The 27,020-nt window shown below is 41.1% G+C and overlaps 1 protein-coding gene across 2 annotated transcripts in view; it reads right to left on the bottom strand.

The window, feature by feature from the left end:
* dgkb (diacylglycerol kinase, beta) overlaps window positions 1-27,020 on the bottom strand; it is a 729,492-nt gene that overhangs the window by 496,775 nt on the left and 205,697 nt on the right. For both annotated transcript variants that reach the window (XM_060825438.1, XM_060825439.1), the window contains exons 9-12: window positions 25,726-25,845; window positions 8,219-8,336; window positions 5,119-5,207; window positions 4,902-5,018 (exon numbers count right to left, since the gene is read on the bottom strand). In XM_060825438.1, the coding sequence (XP_060681421.1) occupies window positions 4,902-5,018; window positions 5,119-5,207; window positions 8,219-8,336; window positions 25,726-25,845 (444 nt within the window). The remainder of the gene's footprint in view (window positions 1-4,901; window positions 5,019-5,118; window positions 5,208-8,218; window positions 8,337-25,725; window positions 25,846-27,020) is intronic.

The raw sequence follows: 27,020 nt of genomic DNA, 5'->3' as shown, positions 1-27,020 counted from the left end.
GACCATTGGAGTGCCACAAGAATCGGTGCTGAGTCCTCTACTTTTTGTCATTTACATAAATGATTTGGATGCGAGCATAAGAGGTACAGTTAGTAAGTTTGCAGATGACACCAAAATTGGAGATGTAGTGGACAGCGAAGAGGATTACTTCAGATTACAACAGGATCTGGACCAGATGGGCCAATGGGCTGAGAGAAGTGGCAGATGGAGTTTAATTCAGATAACTGCAAGGTGCTGCATTTTTGGAAAGCAAATCTTAGCAGGACTTATACACTTAATGGTAAGGTCCTCGGGAGTGTTGCTGAACAAAGAGACGTTGGAGTAAAGGTTCATAGCTCCTTGAAAGTGGAGTTGCAGGTAAATAGGATAGTGAAGAAGGTGTTTGGTATGCTTTCCTTTATTGGTCAGAGTATTGAGTTCAGGAATTGGGAGGTCACGTTGCGGCTGTACAGGACATTGGTTAGGCCACTGTTGGAATGTTGCGTGCAGTTCTGGTCTCCTTCCTATTGGAAAGATGTTGTGAAACTGGAAAGGGTTTAGAAAAGATTTACAAGGATGTTGGCAGGGTTGGAGGATCTGAGCTATAGGGAGAGGCTGAACAGGCTGGGGCTGTTTTCCCTGGAGCGTCGGAGGCTGAGGGGTGACCCTATAGAGGTTTACAAAATTATGAGGGGCATGGATAGGATAAATAGTCAAAGTCTTTTCCCTGGGGTCAGGGAGTCCAGAACTAGAGGGCATAGGTTTAGGGTGAGAGGGGAAGGATATAAAAGAGACCTAAGGGATAACTTTTTCACGCAGCGGGTGGTACGTGTATGGGATGAGCTGCCAGAGGATGGGGTGGAGGCTGATACAATTGCAGCATTTATGTGGCATTTGGATGGGTATTTGAATAGGAAGGGTTTGGAGGGATATGAACTGGGTACTAGCAAGTGGGACTAGAGTGGGTTGGGATATCTGGTCGGCATGGACAGGTTGGACCGAAGGATCTGATTCCAGGGTGGGTTCAATTCCTGACCAGTTGAGATCATCACGAAGGACTCTTCTTCTTAACTTCTCCCCTTGCATGAGGTATATTGACCCTTAGATTAAATCACCACTAGTCCTCTCTCCGTAATGAGACAGCATCCCTAAGGTCTGGTAGAGCTGCAGTGATTTTACCTTTTTGTGTATTTCAAATAGCCATCTAAATAGTTCTTATATATGATGAGTCCACATACCCCATGCTTTGTGTATAAAAAATCCTTAACCCCTCATAAATACTTTTCCCTTAAGTCTATGCAACCTGTTTTTTTTTGACCCCTTCACTCAGGGAAAAGCTCTGTTCTATTTATGCTATTTAAGCCTCTCACAATTTTGTACGCCTGAATTAGGTGTCCCCTCATCTTTCCCTTCTTCAAGGAAAATAAGTCCAGCCTATCTAGTCTCACTTCATTGGTGAAACACTCCATCTGAGGCAATATCCTGGTAAATGATCACTACACCTACTTGAATACAATCACATCCATCCTGTAATGCAGAAACCACAACTGTATATTGTACTCCAGCTGTGGCAGTGTCTTATTCAGCTCCATCACAACCTCCTTGACTAATAAAGAAAAGTATCTCATATGCCTTCTTAACTATGTTATCCTCAAGACCTCTTTCCTGAATATTGTCCAGGTGTGGCTGCTTCAGTATCTGGAGAGTTGTGGATGGTGCTGAATGTTGTACAATCATCAGTATATATATCCCCCCAAGTTGGAATGGAGCAACTCATGGATAGTATCCAATCTTGGGCTGAAAAGTGGCATGTAATAGAGTTAGACAAATGCCAGGCAATGACCATCTCCAAGAACAAAGAACCTAACCACTGTTCCATGACATTCAATGGCATTAATATCACTGAATCCCATGCCAGCAACATTTTTGGGGGTGACAGGTGACTAGAAAATTATCATGGACTAGACATATCAGAGGCTAAGAATGTTGCTGCGAGTAACTCATCTTCTAACTCTACAAAGCTTGTTCACCATCTACAAGGGACAAGTCAGGAATGTGCTCAAATACTCTCTACTTATCTAGATGAGCACAGCTCCAACAACATGGAGTTTGATGCAATCAAGGGCAAAGCAGTCCATTTGATTGGCACCACATCCACAAACATTTATTCCTTCCAGAACCAATACTCAGTAGCAACAGTGTGTCCCATCTACAGAAATGCAGGAGTTCACCAAGCCTCATTAGACAATACATTCCAAACCCGGACCACTATCACTTAGAAGAACAATGATGGTAGATGCATGCCAAGACCACCATCTTCAAAATTCCCCTCAGAGCCACTCACCATCCTGACTTGGAACTATATTGCTATTCCTTCACTGTCACCATATTAAACTCCTGGAACTCCCTCCCTGAGGACATTGAGTGCATTGACACAGAACACTGGTTAGGCCACAACTGGAGTTCTGCAGGCAATTCTTATCTCCACATTATGGGAAGGATCCAATTGCAATAGACAGAATGCAGGGGAGACTTACTAGAATGTTTCAAATAAAAGCAAAATATTGTAGATCCTAGAAATTGGAAATAAAAACATGAAATAGTGGAGAAACTCAACAGTTCTGGTTGCATCAAGAGAAAAACAGAGTTAACATTTTGACAAATGGTAATGTTCAACTCGAAACGTTAACTCTGTTTCTCTCCAGATCCTGCCAGACCTGCTGGATTACTCCATTACTTCCAGTTTTCACCAGGATGATGCCAGTGCTGGAAGGTCTGAGCTAGAAGGAAAAATTGGATAGGTTGGAGTCGTGTTCCTTAAAGCAGCAAACGTTGCAAGTGTCCCTGGTAGAGGTGCAAAGATAGAATTGATCAGACAGCATTCATTCCAGTAGTACAGAGGTTAAAGAGTGTGTGTGTGTATGTATTTGAAGTAAGAGATAGAAAGCTAAAAGGACAGTTACGGAGAATTTGTTTTCACTTAGTGGGTGATAGGAATCGCGAATTCAATGTCTAAATGGGGGGTTAAGAGAGAAACTCTTGTATCATTTAAGTTATATTTAGATGTTCACTTGCATTGGCATAGTCTGCAGGACAATCCAAAAGTTAGATTAGTGCAGTCAGGTCTTTGTTGACCAGGACAGGCATGATAATCCAGATGGTCACTTTTTGTGCTGTTAATGTCAATGAGTCTTTCAGACTCCCTCACCATATACCAAATGGGAAGTGCTAGTGCTTTGTCTTCATGTTTTGGCCCATTTGCTTTTGGTTGTTCCTTCCGACTCTGAGATAATTGAATGGAGTCAGGCCAGTGATGGACTTTCCACTTCTAAATGCCCAGCACACACTGCCTTCCCCCATCCCCACTCATGGAGGAAGGGAGCATGAATATCTGGACATTATTGGAATGGTTGGACCAGATGACTTTACAGTCAATAAAACCTGTATAGTGATGATAAACTTTGAATAATGGTGGCACTGAAGGTAGAGTTGAGGGTTTGACCTTGTTGTTGAAGATAATCATTGCCTGGCACTGAACGTGGTACAATTAATGCTTCCCAATCATCAAGCTAAGATGAAAAACTGTCTACTTAATACTCTAGGTTATCATAGGTTATCAAAATAATTAAAAATATAGCAAAACACAGTAAAACTGTCAATGTAACAGCACATATCTTTGATTATAGTAGGTTTTTTTTGGTTCGTCTTAGCTGAGTGATAACATTCTTGCTTCAGTATTAGAAGATTGTTTAAACCTAGGCTGGGAAGCCAACGCATTGCTACATTATCTGAATTGCAATATTTTCGGGCGAAGGGTAAAACTGAATGCTTGCCTATGCCCTCAGATGGGTGTAAATGATGTACCGGCTCTACTTAAAGAAGAGGTTCTCCCAACCTACTGTGCTGAATGCCTGTTATAAAGAGTCATTCCAGTCTAAAAACATGAACTGTTTCTCTCTTCACAGGTCCTGCCAAGCCCATTGGGTTTCTCCAGCATTCTGTTATGTTTTTCCCAAATTTCTAGCAGTCCGGTATTTTGTTTTTATTTAATGTTTGGAAAAAGCTTTATTGTCGATTTTGTTTGTCCCTCTGAAAATGATTTTTAGGGAAAAGGTTTTTTTTAAATCAAATCAGGTACAGTGTTCTAAAATTAGTTTCATACTTGGTCTTTTAATTAAGGAAATTCAGTACCTTGGGATGAAATGTGCCTTTGGAACACTGATGTACTTGCTTCTACTTTTTTTAAAAAAAAAGTTGCTTTCCTTAAAAATTTCTCCCCATTATGTTCAATTTGGACAAAGCTTGTTCATCTGGAATTTTCTGCTTTTTACTTCACAGATGCTGCCGTTCCTATTGAGCATTTTGTGTTCTTTTTAAACAGATTTCTACTGATATTTGAAACACATGAAATTATCATCACTCCACAACCTAATGACTTGCCATTATGTTCAATTTAATGAACTACAACATAATATCAACAGCAGTTAAAACAAATATTGTTTGTTTTTTAAAAAAAACACAGGCAGCAAGTTGAAATCATGTTCAGCAATTTGTACCAAATAGTCTGAAATGCGTGAAACTCCTCATTTCTGTCTTTTCAAAACGTTGAAAAAAGTCAGGTGAAAACTTTTGCTACCACCATATGACAGCTCCAAATTCATCAAAATCATAAAACAATTGATTACTTCATTACTTCATCTTACTCTAAAATTGCCACACAACGTTAAATCATAATAAGGAAATTCTATATATTACATTACATGAAAGAATACATGTAATAAAAAGGTGCAGTGAGGTTTGCTATATATTCGTAATTGAAATAGAACAACTTAAAAACAACTTAAAAGCTTCGCTATTCAGACAGCTTCTGTTCTTGTTGGCATTAGTTATTATTTGTGGATGGATGGAGCTATAATACTTACAGTGATCTGACACCATACACAGTGAAGACCTGTAAGTCCTTGATAACATTTGATGGCTTTATGGCACTTGTCACATTTTTTTGGGCAGTTTCCCTCCACCCAAAAGTGATGCATTACCTATGGAAGACATGCATACCATTGGTTTAGAAAACATACCAACTCTGGAATTTGAAGTAAATGCAATTCACAGTGAGAGTTAAATTAGAGGACGGCTTACAGTAGCATTCTTTTTTGACTTGACATAGGTGTTAATGCAGGATAGTGGGGCTCTGGCCACACAACGCTCATGAACTGTATACTTGCAAACTACAAAATTAAAAATACAGGTCAGTCATCTTAGTCTTTATACTGCATGACTAAAACCAGCAAAAGCAGATTGTGTATCAAGTTGACAAGTATTTTATTTTCCTGCAAGATAAAAGCAGATTATGATCAAAATACATATGCACATAAACGTTCAGCACTTGATAAAATATCCAGTGGATCTAAGTTCAATAAGGATTAGATTAGATTAGATTCCCTACAGTGTGAAACAGGCCCTTCGGCCCAACAAGTCCACACCGACCCTCCGAAGAGTAACCCGCCCAGACCCATTTCCTCCAGACTAATGCACCTAACACTATAGGCAATTTAGTATGGCCAATCCACTTGACCCGCACATCTTTGGACTGTGGAAGGTAACCGGAGCACCCGGAGGAAACCCACGCAGACACTGGGAGAACGTGCAAACTCCACACAGACAGTTGCCCGAGGCTGGAATTAAACCCAGGTCCCTGGTGCTGTGAGGCTGCAGCACTAACCACTGAGATACGGTGCCACCCAGCAGTCAAAAGGCCATGTGCTTATTTTCTTTTTATAGATGACTGAAGATGAAAGCAAGAGTCTGCCATTTAGTTCCTCAAACCTGTTTCACTATTCACCAAGATCGTGACCAGTATTTTCTCTAAGCTATGAACCAGCACAAAGCACAACAGTCTATCAAATGTCCTGCACTTAATTATAACGTCTGTTCAGATCCTGGTCATTGTGTGTGGACTACTGCCACTATAGGCCAAGAGCAAAGAATCCATTGGCTTCCCCATAACAGGAAATTAATGGATGAAAGCCAAGTCTGCCATGGCTAATCAGATGGATTTAATGGATGAAACTCACTCACATCAGCTCCTGGAGTTTGAAGCTATCGCTCAGCAGATATCTTTCATAGGGTCTTCTCATCGACCTTCATATGGTCTTCTGATCTTTGCTTCCCTGCTCATAGCTCCACTCACTGCCTCCTTCCCTCTCAGCAAGTGGGAGCTCAGCAGAGTGAAGTGACAAAGCAGGAAGTTTAGAGGGAGCAGGGGCAGGTGGGACTGGTGGGGAAGGAATGGTAGCAACTCAGACGAGGTGGCAAGCTGAAGGCAGCAAGCAGTCAGTCAAAGGAGTTAGCTATTCTGATTGACCGGCAGCTCTACAGTCCCAGCAGAGGAGGAGAAAGTAGTAGCCACTGTTGGAACTGAAAATAGTCTAAAAGAGGAAGAGAAGATGTCCTCAGTCTTGAGATAGGTCCAAGGATTTTGAACAGTCTCACTTGGGAGATCTCCACAAGGGTGGTACGACAATGGTTCAGAGACTAGGAATGGAAGCTCAGAACGTGGGGTATAAGTCTGGAGTGCGCTGCTGATAGTTCTGACAGGAGACATCCCCTTCTTGCTCAGCGCCAGTACATGCAATCAAAGCTGCAATGCATCACCTTGACACTCAGATTCAAAAACTGCTTCAGAGACACACTGAGGCTCTAACATGGTAGCTCATTAGCCACTTAAGGCCGTCAATAGATTTAAGGGTGGTCTAGCCACCTGCCATTATGCACACACTGGTACAGACTGTTGACACCATCATTTACATTATTTAACATCTTCATGGATGAAACAAACACAACAATGCTTCTCATGCATATCTGGTTAAACAATCGAGGAAGTAGAAGAAAGTGAGGACTGCAGATGGTAGAAAGTCAAAGTGTGGCACTGGACCAGCTGACCAGAGCACAGCTGGTCAGGCAGCATCTGAGGAGCAGGAGAGTCGATGTTTTGGGCATAAGCTCTTCATCAGGAATGGAGGGGGGGGGGGGGGGGGGGGGAAAGAGGGCTGAGAAGACTGGAAATCTGAGAGGGGTGGGAGGAGAATTGTTGCAGTATTTGTAATTTGATATTCTTATGCCTGTCATGATTGGGTACAAAATGAAAAGCTTCAAAAACATGTCACTTTTTTCAGTAATACTCAAGTTCAGTACCACCAAGCAACGACAGTTGTTCCATTTATTATGGTCTGTGGTTTTAATCTGACACATAATATGGTACATGCCCCCTAATTCAAATTGTTTAATTCAAATTACCCAAGTTTACATTTGACAAGTAAATTCCTAATTTAGTGTCTTCATTACATTGCAAATCTTAAAATACTCGATAATTTTAACAGAGAGACCAATATGAAGTATTCAGAATGCCATGCAAAACCTTAAACCTTTTTTTTGTCACACAGGATCTGGTTAGCTTTGGACAGTAAATCCACTGTTTAGTAAACTCAGCAAAACACATCCTACAAATAGAACAAATATCCAAATAGTCTTCAGTGTGAATAAAAAATAGTTGTTTTTTTCAAAGGTATTCGCTTGTTAAATGGTCACTTCAGAGGATTTATTCTGAAGTGCTGTTAAAGTGTTTTAGTTCTCAACAAAACAATGAAAAATGTCCATTGCACAATGATTAATAATCTATTAACACAATATTATATGTTTTACAGTTATATGATATTCAAGGAGTATTGCTTACTTGGAAAACAAACATTCCAACCATTTGGGTTTGTTGAAATTAATAATCATATTATGATTTAATGTTCAATAGGATGTGCACCTATTTGATGCTAGGAGGCTTGGTACATAGGACTGTTGCAAAATAGGATGTGGCGTGCATTTCATAAAATTGATGAAATCTTCAAATACATAGCAATGGGGGCCTCTACTTTAGAACAGAGGGATAGCTGCTTACCCAGTGCTGATCAGAGTACTTGTTTAAGGGTTAATATTATCCTGGAGCTTTCAGACACAGCAACCAGCAGCATTGCCTTATTATTTTGTCCATAGAGTGATCAGTTCAAAAGAAAATGAAAAAGAAAACTTAGAAAGCTGCTTTGTACACCCAATAAGACAGAAAACAGCATTTTTCTAAGAGTACAATTCATCTTGAATACTTGATTAATGAAGTTAGGAAAGTATGTGATTGAATTGCCTTTGTGAAGAAAGCTTGACAGTTCATCTTCCAAATCCTCACAATACTCACAGGAACAGCAGAGGCCTTGCTTGCCAAAACCAATCAGCATGTTCAAACAAAGATTGCAGTAAGCAGGTTTGTTAAAGTGCTTCAGTCTCCACACGTGTTGCCCATCATCCTTCACATTCTACAAAAGAAGAATACACCAACAGTGAAGTTGAGAGCATCTTTTGGGATGTGGACTTTCAATGGAAATACATACATTTGCCAGGCATGAATTCTCAAAGCAACTTTAAAACGTCTGCAGCACGATTGCTGACATGATGTTGACAAATAACCACGTGAGCAATTTATGTACAGCAAGATTCCATAAAAGGCACTGTGATAAGTGATCTCTTAATCTGTTTTTCTGACATGAGTTAAGGAATAAATATTGCCCAGGAGTCACTCTTAGCCAAAGAATGGGCCTGCTTTTAGCAAGGAGGATTACCTACCAAGCATGGGCTCCCTGTGCCCTGGTGTAAATTTCAGGGGAAAGCCTTCCTCTGCTTAGCTGGCTCACCTACTTCAATATTTTGTGTGACAAGCCATTTAATGAGTGTGAAATGGGGCTTCTGTGCATTGCCAGGAGGAGATCCACTGAGAGGCCCACCCTGGCAGCACCCTGCAGGAACAATGGCTGCTACTGACATTGCTGGAAGGGCAGGAGGTGAGTTTCAGCTATGGTACCAGACTTTAAGTCCAATATTTTACTGGGGGTCAGACTGGTAGGCTTCAGTGAGGAGACCTGCGGGCCACAATGGACACCGTGCAATGGTGAGGGGATAGGCACTTGGGAGGAAAACTGTAGGGTGGCTGGAGTAGTCTAATTGGCACAGGATCTGGAGAAAGAGGCACTTTGTCTTCCAATGACCAGCCTGCAGGGTAAAATCGGCCAGGCAGCACGTTGAATGCAGTCCCAACCCCATCACTCATATATCAAGTCAAGCTGAAAGAGGCTCTTAAATGAGTAATTAAGGGCCTCAATTGGGCCATGGACAGTCAACCCACCTGACATCTTCCTTGGTGCCTATATACCCTGTGATGGGTATCAGGCAGGGGCTGAGGTGGGAGGATGGATGATGGATAAATGGCACGTTGACTGAACTTACTGTCTGTTTGCTAGTCTGCTGTAAAATTTATCCCTACAACCCTGCTCTGGTAGGCAGAATGTCTATCCCCAATCTTCCCCTAAACTTATTCCAAAGTGTCAACTTCAATAGTAATTTGAAAGTCTGAAATGGGATTCAAATGCACAACTTTCTGATACAAGACAAAGTGCACCAGTAACTAAGTCCAACAAACATTTCTGTTACTGTGCAGAAAATAATACTTCAGGAAGAATAACGATGTGTAGGAACCATTCAATGTGGTAATACAAGTGCGATTAGATGCAATGCAAAGCACAAGCTATTTAAAACCATTATCTGACCCAAATATTATGTCACGCCCCAGTATCTGCAAGATCTATTTTAATATTTGCCTACAGAAGGTTTTCCTCTCTCCAGCCTCTTTCTGGTTCTACTCCCTGTCCCACAAACTCCCTCAACTGTCAACAGGATTTCTGGTTTTGTTAAACCAGTGCTGCAAAGCTGTACAGGAACAGTCTGGAAATATTCTGCATAGTTTCTTTTTGTCTGCTGCAGTTGGGACAGTGGGTAACAGTCTCTGGCCTCTGCTTGGTGCATGCTCAGTGTGGAACGATAGGCATTAGGTCATTATTTCTAAATGCTACTATTCCCATTTAACAATTGGGAGATTTAATTGGACCTTTCCTCAACCACGAACACATGCCAACATAGACACTGAAGTCAGCAGCTCAACATTCTGACCATTTCCCAATGTTTGCAAAATTATTATGAAAACACAAATGCAAGTTTGATTTAAAAATCTCAGAGGGTTCAAATTTAAGGAACTATTACACATTAACTAAGATGGTGTTCTAACATTCTAAGATAATTCCAGCTAAACTCCATGCAAACAGGTAAAAACTTATTGAAAAATATTCATAAAATGTTGCAGTGTACTTCAAGATCCAGATGTCCAGATTAATAGTGAGGCAAAATTCATGAAGTTTTCTCAACTTTTCATTTACCCCTAGTTTACTTATGTTTGATTAATGAAAAGTACATTAACTTGGTAATACCTAAATTGACAATTACTGAAAAAAATGCTGTCAATGCTTTAGGTCTTGCATTCAGCAGGGCAGAACTACAAGAATACTGAGTCTCAAAGGGAACAATATATTATGCTGCATGCTGACAAGACAAAAAAGTCTGAATTGCATTTTTCATTTATCAGCAGTTAAAGAATCTTGGACTTTTAAGTTCCTAAAATTCATAAATTAAGTTTGGAGATTATAAGGTGAAGAAAATAGATGGTTTGTTTCCCTTTCCTCAATACATACACATGCTGACTTTTCCACCTCAAATTATTTTGAAAAATTAGATTGATGAATCTACTGAATATGAACTTTAAAAAGGGATTCTTTGGAAGGTACATTTTAATAATTATACAGAAAATGATCATGGTGCCAAACAGCAATTTCATACTAAATTACATAATTTAGAATTTTGAAATATTTAGATCTTGAGATTTCACCTAAACTTCAGCATGCCAGTGCAAAAATTATTTCTAGTAAAATACCTTGCCCCCTTCCCCACCTTGCAACGCACTGAATCACAGCCAGAATCTCAATCACTTGAAAGGATGACTCAGAGCATCTTTTCATTCAATAAAAATAGCCTTAAGTTGCACTTTTTGGACATCAGTATGAGTGCAACTCTTTTCATTGTATTTCATTGATAAAGTTCTCTATTTGAAAATGTTCTGTGACAGCCCTTTCATTGCCCCATCAGCTCCAGCCTTTCTTTCGAATCTCAAACCTGCTCCCTTGTGGAAGTTTCACTGACAGGTCATCAGCAAATGGGGGCAAAACAAATGGCAACATAATTGCTTAATTCTCCTGTTTGGTGGTGAATGGAACAAGGAGGCCTCAAAGCCACAGATTTTATAATTTAATTAGCAGAAAAAGCATGAATTCTCATAATTTATATTGAAACTGACATCTTGATCCCTTGGTAACCCATTGCAAAGACAGAAATCAATCATCTCACAAAATATTAAAATTTTAACCAAAGTTTAGATGCTTCAAACAGGGAATCATATTTTTCGGTCTGACATTGCACTTTCTCTATGATTGACATGTCAAATATATTGGAATAAAGTAGCATACAAATACAAATAAGCTGGAACCGTGGGTGTTACTTTTACTTCCCCAATCCCTACTTCCATTCCTTTTGCTTTCTCCCTCTCTCATACTCAGTTGTTTTGCCACGATTAATCATCCACCTGCAAGAAACACAGGTTTCAACAACTCTCTCAGTTTCTATCTCTTCTGCTGTTTATTATTTATGGTGACAGAAGACAACATGGATACAATGATTGACATTTCCCTTGGGTGCGATACAGATCTGGAGGACTTAGAGAGTGAATCTAGTTATTTAAATTCCAAATTATTGGTTTAAAACATCACATATGCTGGCATCAGCTAAAACATAAGAAATGTATTCCATCGGGATTCACTTTATATTGTATTTTAATTTCAAATCCACATTCATACAAAACTTTCACAACACTACATCGATAATCATTCATTGCTGCAACATTTGCAAACTTGCACCCAAACTGAAAACACATTGCCAGATTTTCCAAAAGGTGGCCATCTCACGCAGAAGACCAGTCTGACTGATTTTTTTTTAAATGAAAAGAGAGAGCTCCGTTTTTCTAACAGGACAGACTGCTTTGGGGTCCCTTAGAAACACAAAGCCATACTTCCATTCTGATGGGTCTTTCATAGCTCAGAACTGTCAGAGGAAGGCAAACCACACCCCTTTTTCACAGCAATCGAAAATCTTTTCTGAACCGTTTCAAATTTCACAACAACCTTCTTATAGGAGGGAGACCAGAATTGCAAAACTCCAAAAGTGCCAGAACTAATGTCCTGTACAGCCTTAACATGACCTCCCAATTCTGAAACTCAATGCACTGACCAATAGGCAAAGATACCAAATGCCTTCTTCTCTATCCTATCGAGCTGCAACTCTACTTTCAAGGAAACATCGCCCTGCACTCCAAGGTCTCTTTGTTCAGCAACACACCCCAGAGCTTTACCATTAAGTGTGTACATTCAGCCCTGATTTGCTTTTCCAAAATGCAGCATCTCACATTTATCTAAATTAAACTCCATCTGCCACTCCTTGGTCCATTGACCCATCTGACCAAGATCCCATTATACTCTGAGGTAACTTCCTTTGCTGTCCACTACAACTCCAATTTTGGAATCATCTGCAAACTTGCTAACCATATCTCCTATGTTCACATCCAAATCATTTATATAAATATGAAAAGCAGTAGACCCAGCACATATCCTTGTGGCATCACTGATAATTGGCCTCCAGGCTGAAAAGCAACCTTTCACACCTTAGAGCCCGTTCTGTCTCCAAATGGCTAGCTCTCCATAGAATCTAAACTTACTAACCAGTCTCCCATGAGGAACCTTGTCAAACAACTTACTGAAATCAATATAGATCACATCCGCCACTCTGCCCTTATCAATCTTCTTCGTACTTCTTCAAAATACTCAATCAAGTTTGTGAGACACGATTTCCCATGCACAAAGCCATGTTGACTATCCCTAATCAGTCCTTGCCTTTCCAAAACATGTAATCCCTGTCCCTCAGGATTCCCTTCAACAATTTAACCATCACTGGTCTCTAGTTCCCTGACTTTGCCTTACCAACTTTCTTAAATAGTGCACTACATTAGCCAATCTCCAGCTTTCCGACACTTCACATGTCACTACCAATGATAAAAATATCTCGGCAACAGGCTCAGCAATCACTTCCTTAGCTTCCCACTGAGTTTTGGGTACACCTGATCAGAAATAGGAAATTTATCCACCTTTATGCGTTTTAAGCCATCCAGCACCTCCTCCTCCATAATATGGATTATTTTCAAGATGTCACTAGTTATTTTCCCATGTTCTATACCTTCCATATCCTTCTCCACAGTAAACACTGATGTAAAATACTGGTTTAGAATCTCACCCATCTTCTGCAGGTCCAGACATAGGCAGCCTTGCTGATCTTTAATGGACCCCATTCTCTCCCGAGTTACCCTTTTTACCTTCATGTATTTGTAGAATCCTTTTGGATTCTCCTGAATCCTATTTGCCAAAGCTATTTCATGACCCCTTTTTGTCCTCCTGATTTCCTTCTTAAGTATACTCCTACTGCCTTAATGCACTTCTAAGGATTCACTCGATCTCTGCTATTTATGCCTGACGTATGCTTCCTTCTTTTTCTTAACCAACCCCTCAATTTCTCTCATTATCCAGCATTCCCTACACCTACCAGCCTTGCCCTTCACTCTAATAGGAACATACTGTCTCTGGACTCAGTTATTTCAGTTTTGATGGCTTCCCATTTTCCAGCCATCCCTTTACCTGTGAACACCTGCTTCCAATCAACTATTGAAAGTTCTTCCCTAATACCATCAAAATTGGTCTTCCTCCAATTTAGAACTTCAACTTTTAGATCTGATCTATTCTTTTCCATCACTATTTTAAAACTAATAGCATTATGGTCACTGGCCCCAAAGTGCTCCCCCACTGACACCTCAGTCACCTGCCCTGCCTTATTTCCCAAGAGTAAGTCAGAATTTGCACCTTCTTTAGTAGGTACATCCACATACTGAATCAGAAAATTTTCTTGTCCACACTTAACAAGTTCCTCTCCATCTAAACCCTTAGCACTATGGCAGTCACAGTCTATGTTTGGAAAGTTAAAATCCCCTACCATAACCAACTTATTATGCTTACAGTTAACTTGTTTCTCAACTTCCTACTGACTATTGAGGGATCTATAGTACAATCTCAATAAAGTGATCATCCCTTTCTTATTTCTCGCTTCCACCCAAATAACTTTCATGAACATATTCCAAGGAATGTCCTCTCTAAGTACAGCCATAATGTTATCCCTTATCAAATATGCCACATCTCTGAAATTACTGTAATACCCCAATCCCATGTTCCCATACATGCCCTGGGTTAATCTGCCTCATTTGTTATGCCTCTTGCATAGAAATAAATGCAGTTTAATTGATCAGTCCTACATTGTTCTCTGCTTTGTCCCTGACTATTTGACTTGCTTTTTTGCCCAATTGTACCAATCTCAAACTGATCTATTTCCTCATTATTTCCCTGTGTACTCCCACCCATCTCACTAGCTTAAATCCTCCTGAGCAGCTCGAGCAAATTACCCCACCAGAATATTAGCCCCCTTCCAGTTCAGGTGCAATCCGTCCTCCTTGTACAGATCACTTCCACCCCAGAAGACATTTCAATTATCCAAAAATGTGAACTCTTCTCCCCCGCACCAGCTCCTCAGCCATGCACTCATCTGCTCTATCCTCCTGTTCCTAACCTCACCAGCTTGTGGCACTGGGAGTAATCCGACATTACTATCCTCGAGGACCACCTTTTAAAATTCCTGATTAATGTCCAATATTCTCTCCTCAGAATCTAGTCCATTTCCCTTCCTATGCCATTAGTTCCAATGTGTACAACCACCTCTTGCTTGTTCCTCTCCCCTTTGACAACATTCTGCACTATCACAGAGATATGCTGTATCCTGGCTCCAGGGAGCTAACACACCATTCTGATGTCTTGATGTCGGCCACAGAAGCATCTGTCCCTGCCTCTGATGAGTGAGTTCCCTATCACACTGGAACCTGATGCACCTCTCATTACTTTAGAACCATTCTCGGTATCAGAAACTTGGTTGTCAGTGCTACATTCCCTTGAGAGTCCACCGCGCCCCTACATTTTCCAAAACAGCATACCTGTTTAAGATGGGGAGAGCCACAGAGGCTCCTGCAAGACGTGCCTCCCTCTCTCTGAGGTAACCCATCTTCCTGACTGTCTCTCACGGTTGATCTCCATCCCTGTAACTGCCATCCATCACATCCCTAGCTCCCGTAAATTCCTCATCACCTCTCGCTGCCGGTCCAACCGATCCATGTGATCCAAAAGGATTCACATCCAAATAGCACTTCCTGCAGACATAATCATCAGTAACATGGAAACTCTCCCCAATTACCCACATCTGAAAGGAAGAATGCATCATTCTACTAAGGGCCATCTTTGCACCTTAACAATATACAAACCAAAAAAAATAGCACAGTCTTATTGCTCTGAAAAACATGGCTCCAGGCTAACTTTGCACCTATATTTTATATTTTTTTTCAAGTTTAATCATGAAACAGATCGCCATAAAACAAAATCAAAAAGGGACCCCCTCGAACTACTACTGTAGATTTACTAAAGAAAACAGTAAGGTTACACTTTAAAAAAACCATTAGCTGCTCCCATGCTGTGAGTTCTCCCACACAGCTTTCTCCAAGGTCAGCTGTAGATTCTGCTGTTTATTAACTTTTCTTAGATGACTCTGGTAGCCAGAAATACTTGAAATCAAACAGCAGAACAGTGAGTGTGTTGATTGACTGCTGGATCAGACAGTTATGCAGGTTTAAGTCTCTGTTTGATTCACTTCCCAAGTGGTCACTGTCTTGGTCTGTCTTCCTCCTTTTTAAACTACTGTTGTTTTGATCTTTTGCCCAAAAGCTCCAAACAATGCAACAGCTTATAAAACAGGAAATACTACTCCTCGAATTCAAGAAAATCAGCTCCAACATTGAAAATACCTCAAAAATGGAGAAGCTCTTACACCACAATTTTTTCTTGCCCTCCATCTTGGATTACTCTGAATCCTTCAATCGTTTAAACGTTTCCTAAATGTCTGTTCTACTTAATTTGATCAGGAACTATCAGAATTAAATGGAGACTTTTAGAAGGTTCCAGGTGCAGAGGAATTGCCTCGCAAAAAAATTCAAATTCCCAGGCAATTCCTTCAGTCTATCATGGGCATTCCTCAGCTAAGTTCAGGTCTTAAAGCAGTTTCAAACAACTGTTCACCCCTTCTTAAAGTGAGATTACCTTCTTGATGAGATTGGCAACTGCTAATAATTATGAAAAGTCATTACTTGGTGGAACTTCCTGTTTATTTTCCCCCAGATATATTGATTACTTTCCAATTTTGGCTTTCTATCTATTGTAGATTAAGGTTTTTAAAACCAGATTGTTTGTTAATCTTTTGTTCAGTTAGTTATACTATGGGAGAGAGGAAAAGAATGAGAGGTTTTGATTCAGGTGCAAAGGTGAATTTGTAAAAAATGAAATACCAATAATGGACCCAAACATGTGTCCACTTGTATTTTTAAGTGACTTGGGAAGGTAACCAATCCATTCCAGGTAGTTAGGCTAGTACTTTCAATGTGATATAATGAGGTTGTCAGCTTCACTGCAGCTCAGTTTTAAATATGGACAGCAAGTGTCTCTGCCCTCTGGAATTCAGCAGCTACATATGGGTGATGGGTGACAGAAGGAGATGGGGAACATTTTTACACACACGTCTTGGATCCATTGTATTTGCCTGAACATCTCCCTCTGCACCTCGATCAGACAGTCCTGTCACTGAACTTTCCCCATTAAGTCTCCCAGCCATTAACAAATTAACAAATTTTTTTTGCTTGAAAAGAATAACATATTTAGCAAGCATCTCCAAATACAAAAAGTATATCCCTATAGGGGTACAGAATGTCATCCTCCACCCCATCTGTGTTAATGCATTCATTCACGTAAAGACCTTTAAAAGCTTCTTTTTTTAACGTTTTAATTAAGTACGATAGATGACATCCTTCATCACACAGTAAGTTTCCTTCCTATGACAATGCCATATATTTGTCACCACTTGATTTGTGAAGATTAATTTGTATCACAGTAATGTGTGTCATATGGCTTCTCAGATGGCTGAGTTGCTTACGGCAGAGATTAGCTACATCATGCAGATGCACAAGTCAACAGACTTCAGCACGTCACTCCCAGGTGTTTTGTGGTTTGGTTCGGCACAGAGGTACTGCAGAAGAACAGTACCTATGGAAGAGGGAAGGAAGTCAGAAGAAAAATACTTTCGTCTGCTGAAAATCTGAAAAAAAAATATACACCAGATACAAGGGCAAAATATTCCCCCTCAGTCACTGTCAGAACAGCAGGACTATTTCTGAATTGGGAACCTACTTACAGACGTGAGGTCACTCTTTCCAAAGCAAGCTAACTAACAGCCTGTGACCGATTTCACTGAGTAAGACCATAAGACCACAAGACATAGGAGTGGAAGTGAGGCCATTTGGCCCATCGAGTCCACTCCGCCATTTATTCGTGGCTAATAGGCATTTTAACTCCACTTACACGCACTTTCCCCATAGCCCTTAATTCCTTGCGAGATCAGGAATTTATCAATCTCTGCCTTGAAAACATTTAGCGTCCCGGCCTCCACTGCACTCCATGGCAATGAATTCCACAGGCCCACCACTCTCTGGCTGAAGAAATGTCTCCTCATTTCCGTTCTAAATTAACCCCCTCTAATTCTAAGGCTGTGTCCACGGGTCCTGGCCTTCCTGCCCCATGGACACAACTTCCTAGCGTCCACCCTTTCTAAGCCATGCATTTTCTTGTAAGTTTCTATTAGATCTCCCCTCAACCTTCTAAACTCTAATGAGTACAATCCCAGGATCCTCACCTATTCATCGTTTGTTAGGCGACCATTCCAGGGATCATCCATATGAATTTCCGCTGGACACACTCCAGTGCCAGTATGTCCTTCCTGAGGTGTGGGGCCCAAAATTGGATACAGTATTCTCAATGGGGCCTAACTAGAGCTTTATAAAGTCTCAGAAGCACATTGCTCATTTTATATTCCATCCTTCTGGAGATAAATGACAATATTGCATTCACTTTCTTAATCACGGATCCAACCTGCAAGTCAACCTTCAGAGAATCCTGTACTAACATTCCCAGATCCCTTTGTACTTTGGCTTTATGAATTTTCTGATTGTTTAGAAAATAGTCCATGCCTGTATTCTCTCTTTCCAAAGTGCAAGACCTCATGTTTGCTCACATTAATTTTCATCAGCCATTTCCTGGACTACTCTCCTAACAGTCTAAATCTCCCTGCAGCCTCCCCACCTCCACAGTCCTACCTGCCTGTCTACCTAACTTCGTATCATTATCAAACTTTCACGAATGCCCCCAGTCCCTTCATCTAGATTATTTATATATAATGTGAACAGCTGTGGCCCCAACATTGGTGGAGTAATTGATAGATTAGGCAGGGAACACGAGACACCTTAGGCAACGATACAGGAACTCCACTTATAGGGACCTCAGTGGAACTCACAATGACAGCAATGCATGGAGAGAAAAGAAAAAACAGCATGAGGGAGGGAAGGCCTGCAGCCTGACAGCAAGGTGTGAATAGGTGCCTTCCCCAGTTCACAGACTCACTGCATGAATCACTTTCTGTAGCAATGAGGCTTTGGAGAGGATCCTGCTCTCATCGAGCAGGTACAGCTCCAAGCTGCTGAGACAGTGAGCAGTCAGAGCATGGGCCTGAGGATATAGATCCAGTGCTAAAGAAAAAGGTTCAGTGATATTATAAAGGTGAGTGTCTTACAATTCTAAGCTGGCAGCTATGACTCTCTCAAAACTACACATTCTTCTGCATCATACTCCACTAACATCACTTATTGTCATACTCATTCTGTACCTTTAGCTTCCTCAGTGTTGCACCTCAACAGAGAAGATTCAGCTGCAATCTATTTTCCTCTCATTCCCATTACAATCATCCTCCTCAAATGGCTACGATCCATTCTTAGCTATCAAAAAGTCCTCTCATTCTGATACTCAACCATTTCTTACAGCAGCAGCAGAGGTAAAATTGAAGAAGCCTTTGCCAAGACCCTCACAGGTTCTCAAATCTACAGGACATCCACGACAGGCATCTCCTTGGTCAGAACAGGTAAGGAGCAACCAACCACCACCTCCAATCCTTGGGATTCCAACTGAAGTTTCATCCCTCATGCTTTGAATCCACCCAGGATCACAGGCATCTCCATGATGTTCAAAGTTCAAAATTCCACAGACATATCCTGAGATCCACTGCCATGCGGTGTCACATATACACACACAACTTCTCTCTCCAACAGCATAGTCAATACACTGGTTTAGGGCTGCACCACTCCGCAGTTCCATTTCATTCTCCAGCTCATTCGCCACACTAACAGGAAACTTTTTCTCTTCCTTGCATCAAAGTTCACAAGATGTAACAACTCAGAAATCCCCATGGCTTTCTGGAGCCTTTCTTCCCTCCCCTTCCCTGACTCCATCCCCTCCCCCAACCCCACCTCCTGTCAGGTACTCACCATGCCTCCTATCCTTCCAGTCTCCAATGCTGAATGGTCTTTACTCAGCAAAGGTCTCAGGTTTATCCCTCTGCTTCTCCACCTTAATGAATTTCAGACACAACATGACGTTGAACTCTCCTTCCATCCCCTTCACTCTGTGCCCATTTCTTTGGACAAGAGTCCTCTCCCTGTCCCACAGACCCCTTTGCCCAGCACCAACACTCTCCCTCCAACTGGGCCCCTCCCTCAGGCCATTTACTTGCATTCTAGCTGTTCATTGAGAACTGTCAACGTGACATTGGTTGTCTCAATTTCTCTGCCCCTTTACCCAATCCAACCGGTTTCCCTCTGAACTGACTGCACTGTATGTGCTTGGATCCAACCCTGACTTTATTCCTAAGCTTGCCGATAAGGGGGTGGGAGGGTGGGATGCTGTTGTGGTCTGGCATACTGACCTCTAAGTTGCAGAGGCTGAGCGCGAGCTCTCGGATATCTCTTTGTCTCTCTCTCTCTCCCAATGACACTACCATGGAACATCAGGCTATTGTATCAATGACAGTCACTGACCTTATTTCATCTGGTTTGAGCTGATGCAGGGCAAATAGCTACAATTCCATGAAGAATAGATCGCTCAGGCAGATGATCAATGTTTCGGCAATGTCTGACTTGGTTAACGTTAGCCACAATTTGAGGAGTTGCTCAAGTTCCACTTGTGGAGTAAATTATCACTTCTTCCCTGGAACCACGATCAACTGCCCTGCGCACCACCACCCCCCCACCCCCCCCACCCCCCCATACACCCACCCCAAACCCCATTCCTATTCCCCCTTACAGCCAGACCGTTCTCAACTCATTTGTCTGTCCAATTGTTCTTCTCTCTCTTTGGGCTGCAGCCCTTACCTATCGTTTACTCCGTACCCCCTCCCCCCACAATATCTTCTGCATATAAACCAACATTTTCCTCACTACTATCAGTTCTGAGGAAGAGTCACTGGTCCCAAAATGTTAACTCTGATTTCTCTTCATGGATGCTGCCAGACCTGCTGAGCTTTCCCTGTTTTTGCTTCTGATTTACAGCATCTGCAGTTCTTTCAGTTTTCCTCAATACGAGAGGGTGGGCCAGGGAAGAAGCAATCATTTACTCCCACAAATGGAACATGAGGAACTTCTCAAATTGTGGCTGCAGTTAGCCAAATCAGACATTGCCTATACATTTATTATCTTTCCTGAGCGATCTATTCTTCATGGAATCATAGCCATTTTCCCTGCTTCAGCTCAAACTGCTAAATGGATTACCCACCTCAACATCAAACTGGGTTCTCAATGGAGTCCAGTCTGAGTCTATTCACCAAGTCAATTTACACACAAGTTGGAACACAATGCAGGACAATATAAAGGAGTCATTTGCAAGTACAGGAAATGCTTACATATCAGATCTTTAAAATTACAACCCAGTAGGTGAACGCATTTACAACTACAAGCATTTATAAGTTGAAGGTTTGTAAAACAGGGACCCCCTGTATCTGCTTCTCCAGTCACGCAAACCAAAAATTCAAAAGTGCTAATTCCTAGACAGAATTATGTTTTGTTACTTTCCAAGTATAACAGATTTAGCGAATTGTTTACTAAAATGAAATTTCACGCCCAAATGCAATGTTCTAGGTGTTCTGAAGCAGAACAGAGGTCATCCTGACTGAGCTATTAATTGAATGGACTGGCAGCAGAGTCGTGCAGAATAAAACTATAATGTGCCTTTTGGGCAAGTTCCAAATTTAACACTTCTTTTTTGCAACAAGCTGTTCTGACCCCCAAACCGGACACTGGCATCCAATAGATTTTGAGTTAATTGATACACAATGAGTACACTAAATGTGAACAACTTGCAACGTAATTGTGGTAATTTTGTTTTAAATAACCACGAACCTGATGAGTAAGCAATAACAGTATTGGTACTCAGCACAAACTGTAAAAATATCACAGGAAAACAAAATGTAATTTCTTCCAAACTTTGTCCTTCATTCAAAGTATTCTATTCTAGTGTGAAAAAAAGCAGTGCGTTGCCATACAGATTTTGAAAAAAAAACCATAAATAAAATTCCTCATAGCATAAAAGGGAATGTGATTTCGGAAGAAAAGCACTTCTACGAAGGAAATATATGATCTAAAAACGAAAGAGAGATATAATTCATGTCTACTCCCAATTAACCATTAAGTCAATGAGGTTAGTGTATTTTGCTGATGAGAGAAATTGAAATGGCACTCAAGAAGCTATTCTGTGGTTGTAATTACAAAATGTTATTGGGACAGAGCAAAAGAAACATTGATTCTCCACTTAACCAGCGCCAACCCAAGTTCAGTATGCTTAACACAGAATGTAAAACCAAGCACTTGCTGCTCTACCATGACATTCCCATCTCTATTACTTATATTGCAATTCCTACACACCTGCCAGACTAAGGCCCTGCAACTCATTGCGTAACAGCACCAAAGATATTCCTGAACCTCAAGGACTGCAAGGGTCAAATAATGCAGCTTATCGTCATTTTCTTCAGGGTGATTAGGAAGGGGCAGGAAATGCTGGCTGGCCCTGTCAGTTGCATCTACATCCCAAGAATGAATATATTTTTAACAAACACTGAAAATGTTGGAAGTCTATCTATCTATCTGTTTTCTGAATAGCATGCTGGATTCAGTCAGCAAACAGATGAGCCAAGGAGGTCCCCACCTTTGGATAATTGTTGTGACAGAAACTATGATAGAAACATTAGAGGGTTTTGTGATGAAATGGCAGTGCCCCTATCTCTGGGCCAGAAGGTCCAGGTTCAACCTCCACCTCAGGATGAGTTAGCCATAGATGTGCATCAAAAGCATCGAAAGAGGATGCTGAAAAATCTGCATTTATTTCGTAACACTGCAGTTCGGCTCAGTGGGTTGTAAAAGCCAAATTCAGCTGAAACCACACATGTCTTGAAACAGGATCCATTCACCTCTAGTGCCTATGTGGTGAACAAGTCTACTGACCAAGAGGCATAGGAGCAGGAGTAGGCCATTTGATCCTTTTAGCTTGCTCTGTCATTCAGCAAGATTGTAGCTGATCTGTGACTGTCTGAATTCCAGGTGGTTGTCTCCTCTCCTCTAATCCTCGACTCCTTTGTCAAAAACCGAACTAAGCTTTAAATAAAGTCAATGAATCAGCATTCACTGTTTCTGAGGAAAAGAGTTCCACAGATCTAATGCCCATTTGAGAGAAAAAAAAGAAACCTTGAAATGGGGGCTTTTTATTCTTCAACTGTACTCTCTGGTTCTTGTCTCCCCCAGTGGCCAAACCAGCTTAGATTAATCAAAACACATGAGGGAAAGGGAAGGGAAATTTCATCCTGCAGGGTCCCAAGTTGCCCAGGAGAATTAAATTTTGAATGGGGTGGGTGTAACCAATGAGAGAAAAGTCATCCCTGTAAGTCGAAATGAGAGAGGAACTGCTCCTCCAATCACAGGCTGGTTCTCTGTCACAATTGCTCCTGACAGGCGAGCCAATGAGAGCCTGTGATGAAAGAATACAGCAAGCAGGTGATAACAGTTGGAAATGGCAGCAATGAGTGAGTCACCAGGGGAGTTGCTTGCCAGGAGTAGGGAATGTATTTTATGTCAAGGCTGAGTTGGAAAAGGCCTGCCATTTTCCAAGCTCAAGGGGGAGACTTCTACTGAGATTAGGAGGTATCTTATCTCTTTTTCTGAAGCTGCAGGGATACCTATCGCAAGGATTATGGTAGTTTGTGCTGCAGATGTCCATCTGTCAGTCAATCAACCTTTTCCCAGAGCCAAATTTGACTGTATATGATTTTTTTAAAAACTGGGTGGAAGCATGAACTCTCAGGAGGTTGCAGAGATGTTTCAATTTGATTTGGACAAGTTGAATGGTAGCCAAATGCATGGTATCACAATGTGGGTAAATGTGTGGTTATTCAATTTGATAGCAAAAACAGGAAGACAGATTATTATCTGAATGGCAACAGATTGGTAAGGAGGAGATGCAATGAGATCTGGGTGTTCTTGCACACCAGTCATTGAAAGCAAGCATGTAGTGAAAAAGGTAACTGGTATGTTGGTCTTCATAGCAAGAAGGTTTGAGTACAGCAGAAGGGATATCAGGGCTTTGATGGCATCCGTATTGTGCACAGTTTTGGTCTTCTTCTCTGAGGAAGGATGGAGGGAGTACAACAAAGCTTTATCAGACTGATTTCTAGGATGGCAAGACTTATGTATGAAGAGATGCTGGATCAGTTAGGACAACATTCCCTTGAATTAAGAAGAATGGGGGGATATCTCAAGGAAGCTTATTAGATTTTAACAGGATTAGGCAAAGTAAATACAGGAAGACTGTTTGCAATAACCAGAGAAAAAGTGAGGACTGCAGGTGCTGGAGACCAGAGTTGAAAAATGTGGTACTGGAAAAACACAGCAGGCCAGGTAGCATCCGACGAGCAGCAGAATCGACGTTTCGGGCATAAGCCCTTCTTCAGGCATCCAGGGAGTTCAGAACCAGAAGTCACAACCTGAGGAGACAGGATAGGCCTTTTCAGATTGAGGTATGAAATTCCTTCCCCTATAGAGTGGTGAATCTGTGGAATTCTCATCCACAGAAAGCAGTTGAGGCCTTGAATATTTTCAAGAAGGAGTTAGATATAGTTCTTAGGCTAAAAGGATCAATGGGTATGGGGTGAAAGCAGGAACAGGGCAATGAGCTGAGTGATCAGTTATAGTCAAACTGAGTGGCAGACCAGGCCCAAAGGACCGAATGAATGACTCCTTATCCTATTTTTCAATTTTTCTATGTTGTCTGTTGACACATCAATCTATTGGGTCTGCAGGTGGAGAGGAGTCAGCAAGCTAGGTTTGGTAGCATGGAAGTGGGGAGAAGAGGAAAGAGTTTCCAAAGTATGATGCTCTGAAAGTAATAGTTTGGGAGGTGAGAGAAGGCTGAAAGAGGTGTGGGCAGTAAGAGTGTGGCTGTCAGAAAGACAGGGAGGCTTCAAAAAGGAGAGAAACCCACTTTAAACCCATGAAGCAAAAAAAAATTCAGCTAACTAGATCCAGGAACACTTGAAATTACTGGGGTACTGAATTGCTTGAAAATAAAATGTGGAAATTTTAGCTTAAGGCTGCATAAATTACGGGAGATACTATGTGGGTAAATATGCTATTGCAATGAACACTGTGCAATTGGTGAATTTAAATCTGAGATGCAGTGAGAAAAGCTGTAACTGCCTGCTATCCAACTTTGTGCAAATGTGATGGAAATACATTTGTGATGACCTCAATGATCTGTGGAAAATATGTTTTGGGTGATGGCTTTATGAGTGCAGAATTGTGTCAGTTACTTTGATAGAAAAATGTTTGATGTTAAACTAAAACTGTCATCTTGTGCCAATTTAAATGCGACAATACTTGCTTGTAAGTTATGACTTTAAATTTAATGAAGTGTTGTTAATTATCAAGGATATTGATGAATTGGTTTAGCTCAGTTGGCTGGATTATTGGTTTGCAGAGCGGTGTAATGCCAACAGTGTGGGTCCAATTCCCATCATCGGTTTGAGGTTACCATGAACGACTCTCCTTCTTAACCTCGTCCCTTGCCTGAGGTCTGGTGGCCCTCTGGTGAAATCATCACCAGTCACTTCTCTCCAATAAGAGATCAGCTCATATGGTCTGGTAAGATTATGAAAACACAACAAATGATGAATCATTCTAATGCCTCTGCTGTGGGAGTCTAATAATCCATTTGGCAATACAAATGTAGAAGGTCCTGTTACTGTGTGACTGTATCACCTAACAAATTAGTGTGAATGAAAAACGAATCCCAAGTACTCATATATAGCCTTCAAAAACAAAAAGTAGCACCCTAAGAAATTATTTTGACCCCTGTTATTTTATCAAGTTCCATCAGGTCTAGTATGTTTCAATAGGATCAACTCCCATTCGTCTAAACTACTTGATCAACCTTTCATCGTATTCATTGTAAAGGCTCACACATAAGTTAGTTCTTTCGGTAGGCAGTGAGGTATCAACACTGCAAAATACAGAGAGGACAAGAAACAAAATTCCACTTTAGGATCAACTTTTTCTAAAAATGCCTGATATCCGGCTTACGGAATTGCTGGAATCAATTTAACACTCACCGTTTCCAGACCCAAGAGAACGAGAAGTGGGATTGTGGTCATTCCTCCCTGAATCCATTCTTCCAAGGACACTGTGCCATCATGGTCATAATCGATCTCATCCATCATCTCCTGCAGAATCTATCAAATAAGAGAATCAATGATTTCAAAAACACATGCAGTTCACTTTATGTACAACTAAGATCATGTTGTTGCTAGTAGGAAACAGGAAAAGGTACCTCATTTTCCACTTAGGGATGCTGCAGCCCTCTGGACTCAATATCGAGTTCAATAATTCTTGGGCCTGAACTCCCCCCATGTCTTAGCCCCCTACCCAACTCACCAGGCCTTGTTATCACAGTCTTCCACTATACAATTCTTATTGTTAGCCACCAACAGACTCCATTAACAGCTATTCTCCTTTCCAGCCAGATAGTAATCAACTCCTTCGTCTGTACCATGTGTCAACACGTAAATCTTCCAATGTAGCTAATAACAGTCAGTAAGAGCAGGCCTAGTCAGCTATGAAGAAGGAAAGAACATAGAAGCCACTACCGTCACTGTTTGTAGCTCTGCAACTACAACATTCATGTATATTATCATAGCAACTAGAACGCCTGTTTGGGGAGCAGTTGGCTTAACTGGCTGGTGTCAATCAGAATGATGCCATGCAAGGCATTATATCCCAGCTCTAGCTGGGGAGGATTCAACCCCTGCCTCAATGCTCTACCCATGGTAGAGATTATGGCATTGTTGGTCAAGCCAATCTTCAGGCAGAGGAGTGAAGAATGCAGCTGAAATGTAGCTTTTGAAACATCTTCTATTTATGGTGATATACCTTTAATTCTACTTAATTACAAGCTCAAAATCCATCTGTCTGAGACAATAAAGTCCCAGTTTCTGGTTACATCACAGAAATATGCACAGAATTAAGAAGAAACTGGATATGCAGCAATTAAGGACAATTTACACAATAGACAAATTTTGACCCAATGCTTTCTGTTGCCATTTAAAATGTGTATTCCTGTAAAGAAAAGCATTGCAGACATCATTGGGTGTTCGGTTAGGTAAAGGCAATTTCTCTCTAGTTCATTAAAATCTCTACCTATCTTTTCAGAAATACTGTTTTCTTCTTTGCTTTGGTGGCCAAAAATGTTTGCTTGAGAAGGTAACTTTAAAAAACGCTCTGGCACATATGAAAGAACTGAAACCAACATGGTCATTCAAAAAGATGAGAGGCTTGACAAACAATCCAGGTCTTTTTAAATATGTAATTTCAGTTATATCACATTGTAAACTTTTGCTATAAATGCTGT

Source organism: Hemiscyllium ocellatum, chromosome 5 (genome assembly GCF_020745735.1).
Source record: "Hemiscyllium ocellatum isolate sHemOce1 chromosome 5, sHemOce1.pat.X.cur, whole genome shotgun sequence".
Taxonomy (NCBI): domain Eukaryota; kingdom Metazoa; phylum Chordata; class Chondrichthyes; order Orectolobiformes; family Hemiscylliidae; genus Hemiscyllium; species Hemiscyllium ocellatum.
The sequence above is the reverse complement of the archived record's forward strand: the minus strand, read 5'-3'. Positions and strand labels throughout refer to the sequence as shown.